Genomic DNA, 15967 nt, shown 5'->3' on the forward strand with positions numbered 1-15967 from the left:
TCGAGACGAACGGCCCGCCTCCTCCCTTCCCGAGAACGGGCCACCATAGGCTGAGCGCGCCGTCACTCTGCTCGCGTTGCCTCTCCGCCCGCCGTGACGACACTGGCGCGGCCACGTGGCCTCTGTCAGCACTGCCGGCCGGGCCCGGCGCCCCCGCGGGCCCGAGGTCAGACCGCGTCGTTTATTACCGCCCGGGCCGGGGGGCGCGGCGGGACAAGGGGCGACGGCTTGAAACCGCCAGAGGACAAGGGCGGGGCTGGACACGCGCAGGAACGTCGTCGGGTGGGGGCGGGGGGCCCCGGGACAGGCCCCGTCCCGGCGGGGGGGGGGGGGTCCGAGACCGGGCTGGGCGGCGGCCCGAGCGACCCGGCGGAGCGGGAGACGTCCCTGCCCGCGGTGGGGGTCGGCCTGGCCGGGCTGCGAAGGTTCCTCGGCCCCAGAGCTACGCCGAGGGTCGATGGCGCCCGCCGGCAGAGCAGACGGGCTGGGCCCGGCCGCTGCCCCTCGCCCTGCGCTGCGTCCCGGCGGGCCCTAATTCACGGAGATGTTGATCTCCGGTCCTCGGCGGTGCATCAGCTCGGCCTGGGGGTGGAAGTGAGAGGGGGACGAGGCTGGCAGCGCCCCCAGCACGTGCTCCAGCCCCGCCGAGCAGCTCGGGCTCAGCCCCCGCACCAAAGCGTCCCCGGGGACGGCTGCGAAAGAACGTCACCCAGGATGTCACCTACGTCCTCGCCGTCGCTCTCCTCCTCCTGCTTCCCGGGCTGTTTCCCCTGTGCCTCCTTCCTGGCCGTTTCGGGCAGGGGGCTGTCCAGCCAGCTCAGGTCGTGCAGGGAGAAGATGCGCTCCAGCCCCTTCCGGATCCCCACCAGCGCCAGCAGCTGGGGCCAGGGCGAAGGGCAGATCAGCATTGGACGGGGCTGGGGGCTGGGGGCCAGGGAACAGGCAGCGTGGTCCCTGTCACACCCCCCTCCATCCCCCCCTGGTAAATGCTGGGGACGTGGCATGTCACCTCTCGTGGCTTGGTCCCAGGAGATGATACTTACACGGCGCCTGCAAAGCAGCGACAGCCTCACCGGCCCCAACCCAGGAGGTGAAGGCTGCTGGTAAAGCCATGTTTGTTGTGGCCCTGCAGGAACCCCGCCAGCTCTTGGGGGTCTGAGCACCCACGTACACCACCTGCCAGGGCGTGCGCCCCCGCCCAGGGCAGCACCCGCATCCCTTGCCCAAGGTGAGTGCTGGGGCTCCGGCAATGCTCAGGGCACGTGTGGGCACCACCCAGCCCGGCACCAAAGCAGTGCCACCCGATTAAAAGGAATGTCATACCATCACTGGGAAAATGATAGCAGCCATGGTGGACTTGAGGACCCAGAGCAGGGCCAGGCACAGCAGCTGGATGATGGTGAAGAGGTGCACCCGGCGCAGGGGCACGTGGTGGAGGTAGGGGAAGTCTGGCTGGTGCTTGGCCGGCATCAGGAGCAGCCGCACGCGGTCAGTGAGCTGTAGCGAGAGGACAGCATGTGGGTCACACACCCCCAGCTTTCAGGCAGCTCTCACCCACCTCCCAGTTGGGACCCAGGCTGGCAGGAGGGGTTTTTGGCATTGGTTTTTGCCGCTCAGCCCTCCTGCCACCTGCGCTGGCTGTCAGCGTGATGCCTGGGCAGGTGAGTTTGTCTGCAGACCAGGGGTCCTGGTACCACCATCACCCCAGGCCCGGGGAGTGCTTTGCAGGCAGACATCTAGAAAGGACTCAAGCTGGTCTTAAAGGATTAATTGAGATAACAATGCTTTGATTCCCTTCCCTGCATGCAGGAAACTGCTGCTGCCTTTGCCAGAGCACAACCTGGGATTCACCAAGCAGAGGGAAAGCCTTTCCCAGCCCGTCATCCAGAGCAGGGTAATTGCAAGGAAAAGGTACCATGTAGAGGAAAAAAAGGGGTAGATATTTCTGGAGTGGGGATCTTTTTCCCCTTCATGGGTTTCTCAGGAGAGGAACAGAGATGGCACATTAGCAGCAATGCCAGGACCAAAGGACCAGCAGGTCCCAGCTCTGTCTGAAGCTCCCAGATGGGGACCTTCCTGCGACTCAGGAGAGTCAGTTTGGGTTATCCACAGGTCCCTCCGCTTCTCCCAAACCACCCGATCCATCAGTGCAGAAGTCGCTCAGGCCCCTCGGCATTCCAGATGCCTCCCTTTCCTCTGCCCCAGAAAGGCCCCTCTGTCCCTCCTTGTCCTAGGCCTGGCAGGGGACAGACCCGTGCCAGGATGCACATCGTGCAGAGCTAAAATCCAGACTCTGTTGTGCAGTGAGAGCTGTTATCAAGCAAACCCGCCCATCTCCAAACCAGCCCCCACCAGCACTCCCCGCACAGCCCCCCACTCACCTGGATGCTGTTCAGTGCTGCCACCCCCATGTGCAGAAAGACCCCATACAGCGCTGGCATCGGGATGTGCTGCAAAACATGGGGCGAGGGCTCAGCAAGGTGCAATTCCCCGAGGGGGCTGTGCTCCCTGAGCATCCTCTCCTGTATAAAAGGCTGGACGCATGGCTGCAGCACTTGCTTCCTTCATTTCCAACAGCCCAGTTTAATTTCATGGCTTTTTGCTCATCTTACGGCTTCGAGGGCTTTAAAGCCTGGACAAGCTCCCAGCTATGCTGCTCATGTGGGGACATCACAGTCTTCAGAGAGGGGAGACATGCACAGAGTTCCTTGCCTTGTTTTTCAGCACATGGGAGCAATCCAGGCTGGAGACGGAGAACACGATGCCAAGCCACTTGGGGATACGGCTTTTGGCTCAGGATCTATAAATGCCGGGGGGTCCTGCCTCTCTGGCACACCACTTTCCTTTTTACCTCCTCTGCAACTGCAAACCGGCTCCTGCTGTGTTGCTCAGCATGGTTTGGTCTTCTCCCAAGCCCAGGCAGGCAAGGAGGGAGACGGGCATCATTTGCTGATCCCAACGATTCCACCAGGGACTCAGGGACTGCCTGGGGCTGGGTTGGTTTCCCCAGCATCACGCAGGGGCCATTTGAGAAGAAGCATTGATCCACATGCCCAAGGCCGGAGGTAACTGCTAGTCCTGGGACTGCCACGGGTATGGCAGGGGCGATTATAAGGAGAGATGGGTCCTTGCATGAAGGACCAAGCCAGGCTCATCCTGGGGCTGGAGAGGCAAGAAGAGTTGCCCTGGGAGAGGCTCCCAAAGCCCAGAGAGACCTCACTGCCCTGTATCTCGCCACCCACAAAAAAAGGGAGAGGGAGGACCAGGCAGGCTTGGTCTCTGGTTTCTCCACCACAAAAATCACAGACGGGTTTGGATTGGAAAGGACCTTCACAGCCCATCCAGTCCAACCCCCTGCCATGGGCAGGGACACCCTCCACTAGCCCAGGTTGCCCAAAGCCCCATCCAGCCTGGCCTTGAACACTGCCAGGGACGGGGCAGCCACAACCTCTCTGGGCAACCTGTGCCAGGGCCTCAGCACCCTCGTCGTAAAACATTTCTTCCCTATGTCCAACTTAAATCTGCCCTCGTTCAGTTTAAAACCGTTGCCCCTTGTCCTGTCCCCACAGGCCCTGGTAAAAAGTCTCTCTGTCTTTCTTATAAGCCCCCTTTATATACTGAAATGCCTCAGTCCAGGCTCCCCGGAGCCTTCTCTTCTCCAGGCTGAACAACCCCAGCTCTCTCAGCCATCGCAGAGCTGTTCCAGCCCTCAGACCGTTTCGGTGGCCTTCTCTGGCCCCGCTCTCACAGCTCCTCGTCTGCCTTGTGCCGGGGACCCCAGAGCTGGACGCAGTGCCCCAGGGGGGTCCCACCGGAGCAGGGCAGAGAGGGAGCATCTCCTCGACCTGCTGGCCACACTGCCGTTGATGCAGCCCAGGAGATGCTTGGCTTTCTGGGCTGCAAGCTGCTGGCTTATGTCCCATTTGTCACCCACCAGTACCCCCAAGTCTTTCTCCGCAGGGCTGCTTTCAATCCATTCATCGCTCAGTCTGTATTGATACTAGGGGTTGCACCCGCCCAGGTGCAGGACCTTGCAGTTGGCCTTGTTGAACCTCATGAGTTTCACATGGGCCCGTGTCCTCCAAGGTCCCTCTGGACGGCATCCCTCCCCTCAGACGTGTCAACTGCACCACTCAGCTTGGCGTAATCTGCAGATGTGCCGAGGGTGCGCTCAATCCCACTATATCACCAGTGAAGATATTAAATAGTATTGATCCCAGTAGTGACCCTTGAGACACACCACTTGTTACTGGTTTCCACTTGGACATTGAGCGGCTGACTGTAACTCTTCGGTCACAGCCATCCAGCCAATTCCTGATCCATCTGACAGTCCATCCATCAATCCCATCTCTTTCCAATTTGCAGGTAAGAATGTTGTGGAGGACTGTATCAAGGGCTTTACAAGGCCATCCTCAGAGGTGAGGACAGAGTTGGAGGAAAAGGGACCTCCTGCCTGCCCCCACGTAATCTAGATGCGACCAGGGTACACACACTGGGGGGTCTCTGCCTAACATGGCAGCAGTGGTGGGTGAGAGCCAACACCAGCCAGGCTCACCGCGCCCCCCCCCCCCCACCGTGGCGGTGTGGAGGGCAGTGGTGGGGTGTGTTTGGGGACTGCAGGGGACCTCGATGCCCACAGGGCAGCAGCGGCTGGTGTGCTGGCTGCCCTGCAGCACTCAAGCCAAACCCTTTGCCCAGCCTCTTCCCACGCAGCGCACGGCTCCCCGCCTGCCGGCCCGGCTCCCCATGACGGATCGACGGGACAAGGGACGGTGAAGTTAGGAACCCCCCAGCCTTGCGGGATATGGCCACCCCCTCACCTTGGAAAAGAGGCCAAAGCCTGCGGCCAGGCTCCCTACCTTGAGAATGGGTGCCATGAAGACAGAGACCCCCGTCAGGACGAAGACAGCCAGGCCAGTCAGCCTCTGCTCCCTGCGGGAGGCAGCGCAGGGGTCAGGGATGCCCTGGGGTCCCTCAGGAGCCCGCAGCCTCTGCCCAGCCCCTGGGGTTTCTGGTCTTTTCAGCTTTGATGGCCATGGGGACTGGTGGCATCCCCAGGGAGACACAAGCAGCGCCAGAGCTGGGTCTGCTGGCCGGCGTGGGCATGTCCCTGTCCCCTGGCTCCAAAGCCGTGGGCAGGGGGTCCCCCAGCTCCACAGCCGCAGGCGGGGGGGTCTCCGGAGAGGGGTCCGGGCTCATTGCATACCTGATGCCCAGGAACTCGGGGTGCTCGCCGGGGGCCGAGGTTGTGCTCTCCTTCTTCAGGCTCTCCATGTGCGCCAGGGAGATGACGGTGGCCGAGACGTACCAGGGGAGGCCGGTGACAGAGGTGACAACCATCAGCAGGGAGACACAGAGGAGGTCCAGGTGAAAGCCTGCTCCCTTCTGCAATGGGAGAGGCAGCAGGGCTGGGGGTGAGCCATCTCCCCAGAACCATCAGAGGGATGGGAGTGGAGTCTCCCCACCTTGCCGGCCAGTTCAGGGTGCAGCTCTCCCCTGGCTGCCCCCTGGCCCATGAGGTCCAGCTGGGACCTGGGTCCTCTGCGTTGGCTGGGTTCTGCCCATCCCATGTGCCCCGCTCACCTTCAGCTTGTACTCCCTGCGGTTAAGGATGACGGCTGTGATCTGCTGGTCCATGAAAATGAGAATGGTGACGAGGACAGCAGGCACCGCGGACACCAGGCAGACCCACCATGGGTTGGCTCGAAAGGGGGAGACGATCCAGCCTCGCACTGGGTTCGTGGGCTGCAGAGAGCAGAAGGGTCACGGCAGCTGCCACCCACCTGTGGGATCTGCAGCACAGCCGGGTGATGGGACCAGCCCCAGGTGCCCAGGCTGGAGCCCTGCAGGCACCCAGGGATGCTCCACCTGGGGAGAGGAAGAGCATCTTCTCTCATCCTGGGGATGCTCCTGGGCAGTGTGACCCCCCAGCCCCGCAAGAGGACACCCCGGCTGTGGCGAAGTGGGCACCTCAGACCAGGAGCCGGGCACCTGCCCCTGGGAGCAGGTGGAAGAGGTTGATGCATTGAGCATTGATGATGGCAAGCCCAAGGAGGTGGCAGCGAGCACGGGCTGCTCTGAGGTGCTGCCAGCCCCACTCCACGCCCAGGGCGGGGAGCCCAAGCCCAGACTTGAGCTTGTGGCTCTTGCTCCAGCGTGAGCTGTACCATGACGTGGTTAGTCCAGGACCAAGCCACGGTATTTACAGAGCATGGGATTGGCTACGGTTCGACCCCTTCTCGTTTGCTGGGGTGCAGCAGTGGGACCGACAGTAGCAGCATGTCGGGATGGCCACTGTGGGGGGCACAGATCCGCTCCCTGACAGCACCATGCCCACCCCGCCGGCACCTTCAGCTCACTGGGGACAAGGAGCTTGGGGGTCTCCAGGCCCAGGGCAGCGTCAACAGCACAGGAGGCGAGGCTGGCCAGGATGATGGCGAAGTCGCTCACCAGCTTCCGCACCTGCAGGTGGAGAGGGCTTGGCCTGGGCCGGCTGGGGCGGGGTACTGCCCCAAAAGCACCCCTGGGCTGCAGCACCCAGAGCCGTCCCCACACTGTGAGGACAGGTGGCCATGCCACTGGGGTGGCTGAAGGATGCTTACGCCCACAGGGAAGTAGCGGCTGCTCCTGAAGCGCTTGAGAGCAGTGCAGGAGAGGAAGGTGCCCCCAAAGAGCAGGAAGGAGAAGAGGGTGACATCGGGCACATACTGGCAGCTGGTCCCCAGGAGGTGCCCGCCTCGACCCAGGCACTGGGTCCTGCTCAGCCCAGCCAGGGCAGCGGGAGGCTGTGGGGACAGGGCAGGCAGCAAGGAGGGGGTCACACACGGACACCTTGGACCCACGGCAGCCCCTCGCCCACCCACCTGGGAGCAAGGGCTGTACCTGCCAGGGGGCCAGGGATGAGGGGAGCGGTGTGTCATTCCCTGCAGAGCTGTGACCTGCAAGGGGATGGGGGGGTCAGGGTGCCGGCACGATGGGGATGATGGACCGCTCTGCCATGAGAGCGGTTCCCCAGGCTCTCCCCAAGGGCCCCCATGGGACCCCTGAGGCCCCGGCACCAGCTGATGCCCAGGGAGCACCAAGTGGGGACACCCCTGCAAAGGGCTTGGCTGAAGCACCAGCCACTCAGAGGCACCATTGGCCCCCGACTGTGCCCAGCACTGATACCTTTGGTACACAGTGCAGGTCCCATTTGCAGAATCAGTGTGGACATGTCTGCAGGTCCCAGGAAACACCCTCTGATTTACAGACCTAGCTAGAAACGGCAGCACAAACCCATCCAGGCGCCCACCTCCACCCCCCTGGCATCCCCCATCCCAACTTGGTCAGGCAGGCGAGAATGGGATCGAGCAGCCTTCTCCTCCTCCCGCAGCACCTTCCCCCATCTAGCTGGGCGGCAGGGTCCCAGTGGGGTCCCAGGGTGGCAGCCCCCTGCTCCCTGCTAGTCCTGCAGCTGCTTGGGCTCACCTGGGCTGGACAAGTTGCAGACGCAGCTGTAGGAGGTGATGTTGTCCAGCCGGTACTGCCAGTTGATGGGGAAGGTGTCCGCCAGGCTCAGCATCTTCTTCAAGGAGTCATAGATGAATATCAAGCTGATGAGGGCGCAGAAGCCTTCCTCGGTGAAGCGGGTGAAGTACTGCACCAGGTGGCTGGCCTCAGTGGCCACCAAGACCACACCAAAAAAGGCCACCCAGAGCCCAATCCAGAGGCGAAACTCCAGGTAGTCCAAGCTGTGGTCCCTGGTAGGAAGGGTGACCCAAAGCCTCAACAACGACACCCACCCACCTGGCATGATGGTGGCCCATGCCCCAGCCAGGTGGCCCCAGGAACCATCCCTGGCAGGGTACTTACTGGCTGAAGGAGAAGAGGAGGCGCTCAAAGACCAGCACGGGGCCGGTGCTGCTCAGGATGGTCAGGGGCTGGCCGGAAAAGAGGCAGAAGATGGAGCCAGCAAAGGCCGTGCCCAGGAAGCTCTCCAGCACCCCCTGAAATGCAGGGGAGGGGTGCCAGGTGCGAGGCATGTGGCGGGGATGGGGGTCCCGAGCCTGTCCCCTGCAGCGGCACAGCTGCAGGCAGCCGCCCGTACCTCCCTGCACTGCAGGCTGCAGGGTCAGCACTCGGGGACCACAGAGGCTGGGGGAGGATGCAGGATTCGAGCAACGCTCAGGATGCCCTGGGGGAACCAACTGCTGGCTCCCCAGGCACCAGTGGAAGGAGGGCACCCAGGAGACCCACGGGCCGGGCCAAATGGGGTTGGCGTGTGGCACCCTGCAGCTGCGCTGACCTGCATGTTGGCAGTTGCGTCGCCCAGCATGCCCCCAAAGGTGATGGCATTGGTGACCGTCACTAGGTAGATGTAGAGCACTGCTGAGAGGCACTGGGGGTGCAGGGCATCAGAGAAGTCGCTGCCGTACCAAGGCGCCTTCCTCCGGATGTCTCGCAGCAGCCCCCCAAAAAGCCTGGGGCAGTGGAGGGAGATCATAGAGCAGCCCCCCCCAGTCGGCCATCACCCCTGAGAGAGCTGCAAGGCAGGGGACGGTCCCTTCCCCGGGACACACCAGCCCAGAGCGGTTTGGACATGGTGGCCTCGTGCTGGGGAGATCCAGTGCCTTGCCCTGAATTCGGCATCCCGCTGCACCTCCCACCACCCTCGTCCTTCCAGGCACCCACCTGCCTGTCCTCTCCAGCTCCTCCCTGGAGCATGGGTTCCCCACGCCGGCTCTGGCCCCAGCTGCTGCCATGTCCCCATTGCCATGGGACTGCCGATCTAGTGGGTGCACGGTGGTCCTGTGGCAGACCAGAGCCTGAGACGACAGGCTTCAGGTTGCAGCCCTCAGGACCCAGCTGCCTCTAGGGGACACTATGAGGGGACAGGGAGGATGGAAAGGGACCGGGGTGCAAGCAGGGCTGGGGGGACCTCATATATCCCCTGATAACGAGGAAGAGGAGAAAGATCAGGAGGAGGAGGAGGAGGAGGAGAGATAGGGGGTTGGACTAGATGATTTTCAAAAGTCCCTTCCAACCCAACCATGATCTCCTCCAGCAAGCCCTGGAGCCAGCCCTAGTGGGACCAGTTTTGGTGGAGGGGCTGGGCAGAGCCAGGGGTGTCCTGCTCAGAGGATGAGTTCCACATCTGAGTGCTGAAACCCAGCATTCCCAGCAGCTCCTGCCTGAAGGGCACGTGGGGCAGTTTTGCCAAGTGGGACTGCAGCGGGGACCGGAGCCATGGTCATCAGCCAGAGCTGCAGAGGGGCTTAGCTGGGAGGATCTCACTGGCAAAGGTTGGCTCCTGAGTGGCTTCGTGCCCATGGAGATGGAGATTTCAATGTTATGGCAGAGGTCTCCACCTGAGACCCTGCAGAGGGGCTGGCAGAGGCTACGGGTTCCTTCCGTCCAGCCTACCTCCTGTGTGGAGAGCTCGGTGGAGGAATTCGGGCACTGGGGTCCCATTTCCCAGGAGGAAGCACAGTTAGCTCATCCAGGAATGCCTCCATTCCGGTGATGAGGTCCTCTCGGTGCTCAGCCTGCCGGGCAACCCTTTGAAAGAGCTGCGGGGAGATGCCGTGGTTTAGCCAGCACATACCTGCGTTCAGCCACTTGGAGCCTTCCTCCCAGCCTGCAGTCATCACCAAGAAAGGCACCCATCCACTTCAGTGCAATGGGTGTGCCTACATCCTACAGACCCAGCCCAAACCTTTGTTTTCTTATCCTGGGCAAGGGAGGCCACCAGCTTGCCCCATCCTCTGCCTCCCCTGCTGCAGTCTGCAGAGGTGAGGAGCCCTGGTGCCCTCAGCCTAGGCCTCATCCCAGGCCCATCCCACCCATGGGTGCCGCACCAGGCTCACCTCATCTGTCAGCAGTGTGGCCATGGCCCTGCCAACCTCGTGGTAGGCTTTCACTTTGGCTTGGGGACCCAGCAGAATGAAGAGGAACCTGCAGGCGAGACAGTGCGTCTCCTGAGCAGCCCTCTCCTCACTGGGGGATGCTTCTCCTGGGGGAGACCATGGTGCTGTGGGGATGCTGGGGATAGTGGCCGAGCAGGCATGGGGGGCTGCTGCCACCCTAAGGGGTGGCCACCCTAAGTGGGGGGGGTCAGGGGCAGAAGACAAGACACATGTTGTCTGCTGCCCGCTGCAAGGAAACCCCACGGGAGACCATGAGACACCAGGACCACAGCTGGATCACGGGGTCTGCAGAAGTCCAGGCAGGGGCTGGGGACACACACACACAGGTCTTTGGGGAAGAGAAGGAGACAGCCTCAGCTGGGGATGTCTGTGGGGCTGAGGTCTTGACTGGGGCTGTCTGTGGGGTCATGCTTATGGGAATCTTGCTTGCAGGCATGATGCAGGACCATCAGCATCAGGAAGGAGAGCTTGCCAGCAGGTTTAATAGGACTATTGGGACACAGGAGGAGATTGGAAAGAGGGCTCAGAGTCCTTGAATATGGCTAAAATCCCACACCTCAGAGGGTGCTGCAAAATAATGTCTCCAGAGGGACAGGCCGTCCAGATATTTAGCCAAGCCCTTCACTCCTTTCCACAACTGGCACAAACGGTTACAGTCCTGGTACACCGAGGATGCGGAACAGTTCCAGTGATGGTACCCCAAGCAAACCTCCAGAGGGAGGGCAGGGAAACTCCTCTGACAGCATAAGCGGGGCTGAAGGTGGCTTGACAGGACCTGCTGCAGCCCTGATGTGGGGCATCAGTGCTGGAGGCCTCCCAGGGCCTGCTCGGGGGGGTTGGGAGATGATGGTGGCCACCTGGGATTGCTTTCACCCAGACATCTTCATCAAGGCAATGGGAAAACCTTAAGATCCTAGAGACGGACCTGGGTGGGAGATAGCCCCGAGACAGTGGCTGCACCCACAAGACAGCCCAGGTGGCAGGCAAAGGGGACGGCACCATGGGCAAAGGGATGTGTAGTGACAAGCTCTCCTTCCTCTCCTGTTTGGGGCAGGAAAATACAGGGCAAGGGGTTGGTCGTGAGCCCCTCGAGACCTGCGGGGGCTCCCTGGGGACATGCCACCCATCTCCCACCAAGGAGAGAGCAGGAGGTGGATTGATGTCCTGCTCCACCCTGCTCCCGGAGGATGGGTGCTCTGGGCAGAGTGACCAGGAGGTGGCAATGTCCCTCCTGATCCCCGCCTGCCTCCTCCACACGCTCCCTAAGGAAGTCCCCAGTACAAGGGGCGCACTGACCATTTCCCCTTACAGTTTCAAATTATTTGTTCCTCAACCACAGAGAAACACCTCCTGCCCTGCTCCTTTCCCCCTACACCAACAGTGCCACAAGACCCACCCCACCGCTCAGGAGAGCAGCAGGCAGGCAAGAGGCTCCTGCAAACCTGCATCCCTTCCCAGCCACGAGCCCCCACACTCCCAGGCAGTAAGTGCAGAGCATCCAGACCCTCCTAAGGAGGAGGGCGAATGTAGAGCCCAGGTGAGGATAACCCAGGGGATGTCCACCCCAGGATGCCCAACAGATGCTCCACTATCAGCCTTTCCTGGGATGTTCCTAAGGAGCTGGGAAAAGCAGGAGGGGAAGCAGTGAGCCAGGGTTCTGGGACTGCACGTGGCGTTGGGTGCCGTACCCTTCGCTTTTGCTGAGCAAAGCCCTGTCCTGTGTGTGAGGGAGCGGGGATACAGGGACGAAGGGGGGTGTAGGGCCACCACTTACCTGCTGGGGAGAGCGACTTCAGCCAGCGAGCCAAGGGCCACTCCTCGCCTGAGGCGGATGAAGGCGGTGAAAGGCTTCTCCAGGAATTCAACTTCACCGACAGCAACATGGGCTGCTTCAGCCCCTGGTGGGACCTTCTTCTTAAATCGGTTTCTCAGCTGAAAGGAAAGGGATGCAGCAGCTGGACACTCAGGATGCAGCAGCTGCTCTCAGCCCAGCTCCATCCTGCCTTACCTGCTCCTTAAGAGGCGTTTCGGAGAGCTGGGCTCTGGGCTCAGCCTTCCCTGCAAAGAAAGAGAGCAAACAGCAAAATACACGTGCAAGCAAATGGCCAGCACAGGTATTGCTCCAGGCTGGTGGCAGCAGAGGGATGCCCGGTGGGATGGCCATGTCACCACCCATGGCCAGGCACTGTGCCTACCTTGGCAGGGAGAGAGGCTGAGCTCAGCGAGGCGCTGCAGCAGGGATTTGGTGGGCTGGTGCCGTGGCTGTTGGAGCAGGAGGGCTGCCAGACGCTCCTTCAGCTCAGGCTGCAGCTCTGCTTCCTCAAGCTGCCCAGAAAGCGCGTTGTCTGCAACAAGGGTGGGGACAGTCCTGAGTCCCACTGGTTCCCTGCCCAGTGGGGGCTGCCCAGGGAAAAGCCCACTTTGCTGGAGCAGCAGCCAGCCACCCCAGGTACCCTATCACGTATCCGTGCTTTTATACAGGGACCTACTGGTGTCCTGGTCCCTCTCTGGTGATCAGCCCATCCCAGGAAGTGACCTTTACATTCCCCACGTACCGATTATTTCCTTGAAACTGGGGGCATCCAGATCCAGGAGCATCGTTCCTTTCTGCAGGCACGTCCTCAGCTGGAAGAGGCTGTGCAGGCGGAGGACTGGGACGTGGGGCATGCTCCAGCGCTCCCCGCCATCCTCCACCATCTCCTCGAACTTTATCCACCTGCCCGGGGAGATGTGCAGCGTCAGTGGCAGGGTAGTCCTGCGCCCTGTGCCAGGCAGCGAGAGCTGAAGCTTAGGTCCATCTCTGAGCTTGGCATGGGGCTGGCACAGGCAGGGAAGGGTTTGGGGGGCTCAGAGGGAGCTGCAGTGGGCTCACGGAGCACAGGCAGGTAGGCAGCCTCAGCAGTCACGTCCCCATTCTTGCTGACCCCCACCGCCCTCCAATCTCCTGATCCAGTCATGAGATCACAGACGGGTTTGGATTGGAAAGGACCTTCACAGCCCATCCAGTCCAACCCCCTGCCATGGGCAGGGACACCCTCCACTAGCCCAGGTTGCCCAAAGCCCCATCCAACCTGGCCTTGAACACTGCCAGGGACGGGGCAGCCACAACCTCTCTGGGCAACCTGTGCCAGGGCCTCAGCACCCTCGTCGTAAAACATTTCTTCCCTATGTCCAACTTAAATCTGCCCTCGTTCAGTTTAAAACCGTTGCCCCTTGTCCTGTCCCCACAGGCCCTGGTAAAAAGTCTCTCTGTCTTTCTTATAAGCCCCCTTTATATACTGAAATGCCTCAGTCCAGGCTCCCCGGAGCCTTCTCTTCTCCAGGCTGAACAACCCCAGCTCTCTCAGCCATCGCAGAGCTGTTCCAGCCCTCAGACCGTTTCGGTGGCCTTCTCTGGCCCCGCTCTCACAGCTCCTTGTCTGCCTTGTGCCGGGGACCCCAGAGCTGGACGCAGTGCCCCAGGGGGGTCCCACCGGAGCAGGGCAGAGAGGGAGCATCCCCTCCTCAACCACTGATGCAGCCCAGGAAATGGCCAGCTCATGTCCCATCTGCCACCCACCAGTATCCCCCAGTCCTCCGCAGGGCTGCTCCAAACCCACCCATCCCCAGGCCGTGCTGCGACTGGGGGTCGCCCCGCCATTAGCAGCGCTTGCTGGAGTCAAAACAGAAGTCTCTGGAGCTGTTTGCCATGCTCAGGCTGTGCCAAATATTTTAATGCTGGGCACAGACAGAGCTTCCCTTTGTCCCCATGGGTGGGCGCGCTGCTGCGGGGTGGCTCTGCGTGCTGCACGGGGAGAGCGTGCCCTGGCAGAACAGGCTCCTGCTGGCAGGCAGCCACGCCGGGGAGAAGAGGGCTGGGTGCTGGGGAGAGCTGTCATAGCCCCAGCCGGGTGGTCGTGCAACCAGCCAGACCCTCCGACCCCTGGGGCAGACCCATTGCTGCTCCCAACCCCCACAGCCCGTGTCCCTGTGCCCCTGCCAAGCTGCAGAGAGGTGGGGTGTGGGGACATCCCAGCCACGCTCCTGCCCCACATCAGCACCCAGCTCACCCCCGCTCCTCTCTGTTGGGCCCCATCATCCCCAGCCAAGCCTGCCCTGACCTACCCCCCCGGCCACCTCCCGAGATGTGCCAGGCAGCTGGATCTGGGGAGCATCAAAGCACCGTCCCAGTCCCAACTGGAGCCTTGGAGAGGCAGCAAAGGCAGGAGCAGAAGAAAGGGTGCTGTGCCCATGCAGGGTCATTGCCTGCACCCTGCCCGACACCCTGCCCTCTCCCATGAAATGAGTGACTCTAAGCCAGGCAGAAGCAGTGCAGACACCGGCAGGGGCAGAGGGCGGCAAGCAGCCCCGCTTTGTGGGTGAGGTTGAGGAACCACCAGCCTTGGGAGATGCTGTGGGCTCCATCAGAGCCGGGCTTTTGAAGGCTGGGCTTCCCAAAGCATCACCAGGCAGCCCGGCCATTGCAGCCGTGCCTACCTGGCTGTCTCTCTCCACTCCAACCCTGCTGGGGTGCTGAAGAGCTGGTTGAGCTGGATGAAGAGCAGTGGGCAGGTGGCGTCACCCCATTCCTCCCGCTGCAGGGCGGCACCGGCTCGCTTGGCCGCTGGGGCCATGCTGGAGGGGAAGATGCTGCAGCCTAAAGCCTGGTAGGGAGCTTCAGGGTTGCTCCCCTCTGGTCTCGGCTGTGAGTGGGTGCCTGCCACCTGGAGAGCTGCGCTGGCCACCCCGGGCATGTGGGCTCGCACGGCCACCAGCACTGGCAGCCGGAGGCACGGATTCCCCTCTGGAGCTGCCGGCACTTGCAGGATCCCACTCATCCCGCACCTTATAAAAGCTGCAAACCAGTTTAAACCGGCCAAAAACCAATATACGGTTGCTGAGCCCAAAACAATGATCTCAAAACACCGGGGCCGGCCCCGCGGTTCCCAGGGCGGCCACCCCCTGCCACCCCGGGCTGCCCACCTGGGCCACAGACCAGCGCACGGCCCGGCCGCTGCTGGTGACCCGCGCGGCCGAAGCTGCGCCGGAGCTCCGGGGGGAGCAGCACGTCCCCGCGCCCTCCCGCGCCTCGCAAGGCTTTGGCGAGGGGACGGCGAGGCCGAGCCCGGACAGCCAGCGGCGGTGTCACCGCCCGCGCCGGGGGGCCCGTGCCCGCGGCAGGAGGGGCGGCACGGCCCCGCGGCAGCTCCGCACGGGAAAGGCGGGGGGGGGGGGGGGGTGTGCGGGGACACGGCACCGCCGGGGAGATCCAGAGCGGGGCAAGAGGGGGCTGCCGGGGGCGCGGCAGGGCTGCGGAGGGCGAGCGAGCGCTGCAGTTCGGGCGAGGAGGCTGCGGGCAGAGCCGCACCGCCCCGCCGGGCAGCGGGAGGCGGCTTGGCCCCCGCGGTGCTGCCGGCGGGAAGCAGCGCCCCGCGCCCGCCCTGCCTGCGGCGTGCCCGCCGCCGCCACCGGGCTGGGCTCCCTCGGCTCGGCGCGGCGCGGCAAACAGCCGGGCTGTGTGCAGTGCAAACACGGCGGTGGGCGACGCAAACACCCGGCCGGCGCGGGCAGGTTGTGCTGGCACCCTCCGGCCCTGGGCAGGATTGAGCCGCCGGAGCAGCCGCCACCGCGGCCCCAGTCACGTTTCGGGGGAGTGCGGGGGGCCGCGTGCCGGTCCCTGGGGTGCGGGTACCCGCCGGGACCGCGGGAGCTGAGGCTGAGGAGCTGCTGGTGCTGGATCTGGCCCCGGGGGAGGCGGGAGGAACCACGCGACCCCTCCCCATCGACCCCAGCGTGCCAAAGTACAGCCAAACCTGCCCCGTGCCCGTCCCCTGCCCCACAGCTCACTCCCGGGGCTCCCGCCAGCCCCACAACTACCTTCGCTCCAGCACCAGCAGCGGCGCGGTGGGGCCGGCCTCATCCCGGCCCCCTTTCGCGCAGGCGGGAGAGGTGAAGGCGGCAGCTGCGGCGCGGCGGGGACCAAGCCAGGGCACCCCGGGTGCCGAGGCACCCCCCGGCCGCGCGGCACCGAGTTCGGGTCAGGCCACCCCCGGCTCCTTAGAGACCCCCGGCTCCTCCGGGAG

General features: G+C 63.1%; 1 protein-coding gene across 1 annotated transcript; it reads right to left on the minus strand.

Annotated features, from left to right (window-relative positions):
* Positions 1-254: 254 nt before the first annotated feature.
* On the minus strand, positions 255-14722 carry SLC4A9 (solute carrier family 4 member 9). The gene is made up of 21 exons (XM_075766882.1): positions 14382-14722; positions 12461-12621; positions 12101-12250; positions 11914-11963; positions 11680-11837; positions 9846-9933; positions 9403-9548; positions 8671-8787; positions 8285-8459; positions 7852-7985; positions 7468-7739; positions 6883-6938; positions 6603-6785; positions 6349-6462; positions 5584-5745; positions 5207-5385; positions 4860-4932; positions 2382-2450; positions 1324-1497; positions 726-878; positions 255-582 (listed from the first exon to the last, which is right to left on the minus strand). The coding sequence occupies exons 1-21, from the start codon at positions 14720-14722 to the stop codon at positions 532-534; spliced, it is 3006 nt and encodes a 1001-aa protein (XP_075622997.1). The 3' UTR covers positions 255-531.
* Between the last annotated feature and the right edge of the window lie 1245 nt (positions 14723-15967).

This window comes from Balearica regulorum, chromosome 14, assembly GCF_011004875.1.
Source record: "Balearica regulorum gibbericeps isolate bBalReg1 chromosome 14, bBalReg1.pri, whole genome shotgun sequence".
Taxonomy (NCBI): Eukaryota; Metazoa; Chordata; class Aves; order Gruiformes; family Gruidae; genus Balearica; species Balearica regulorum.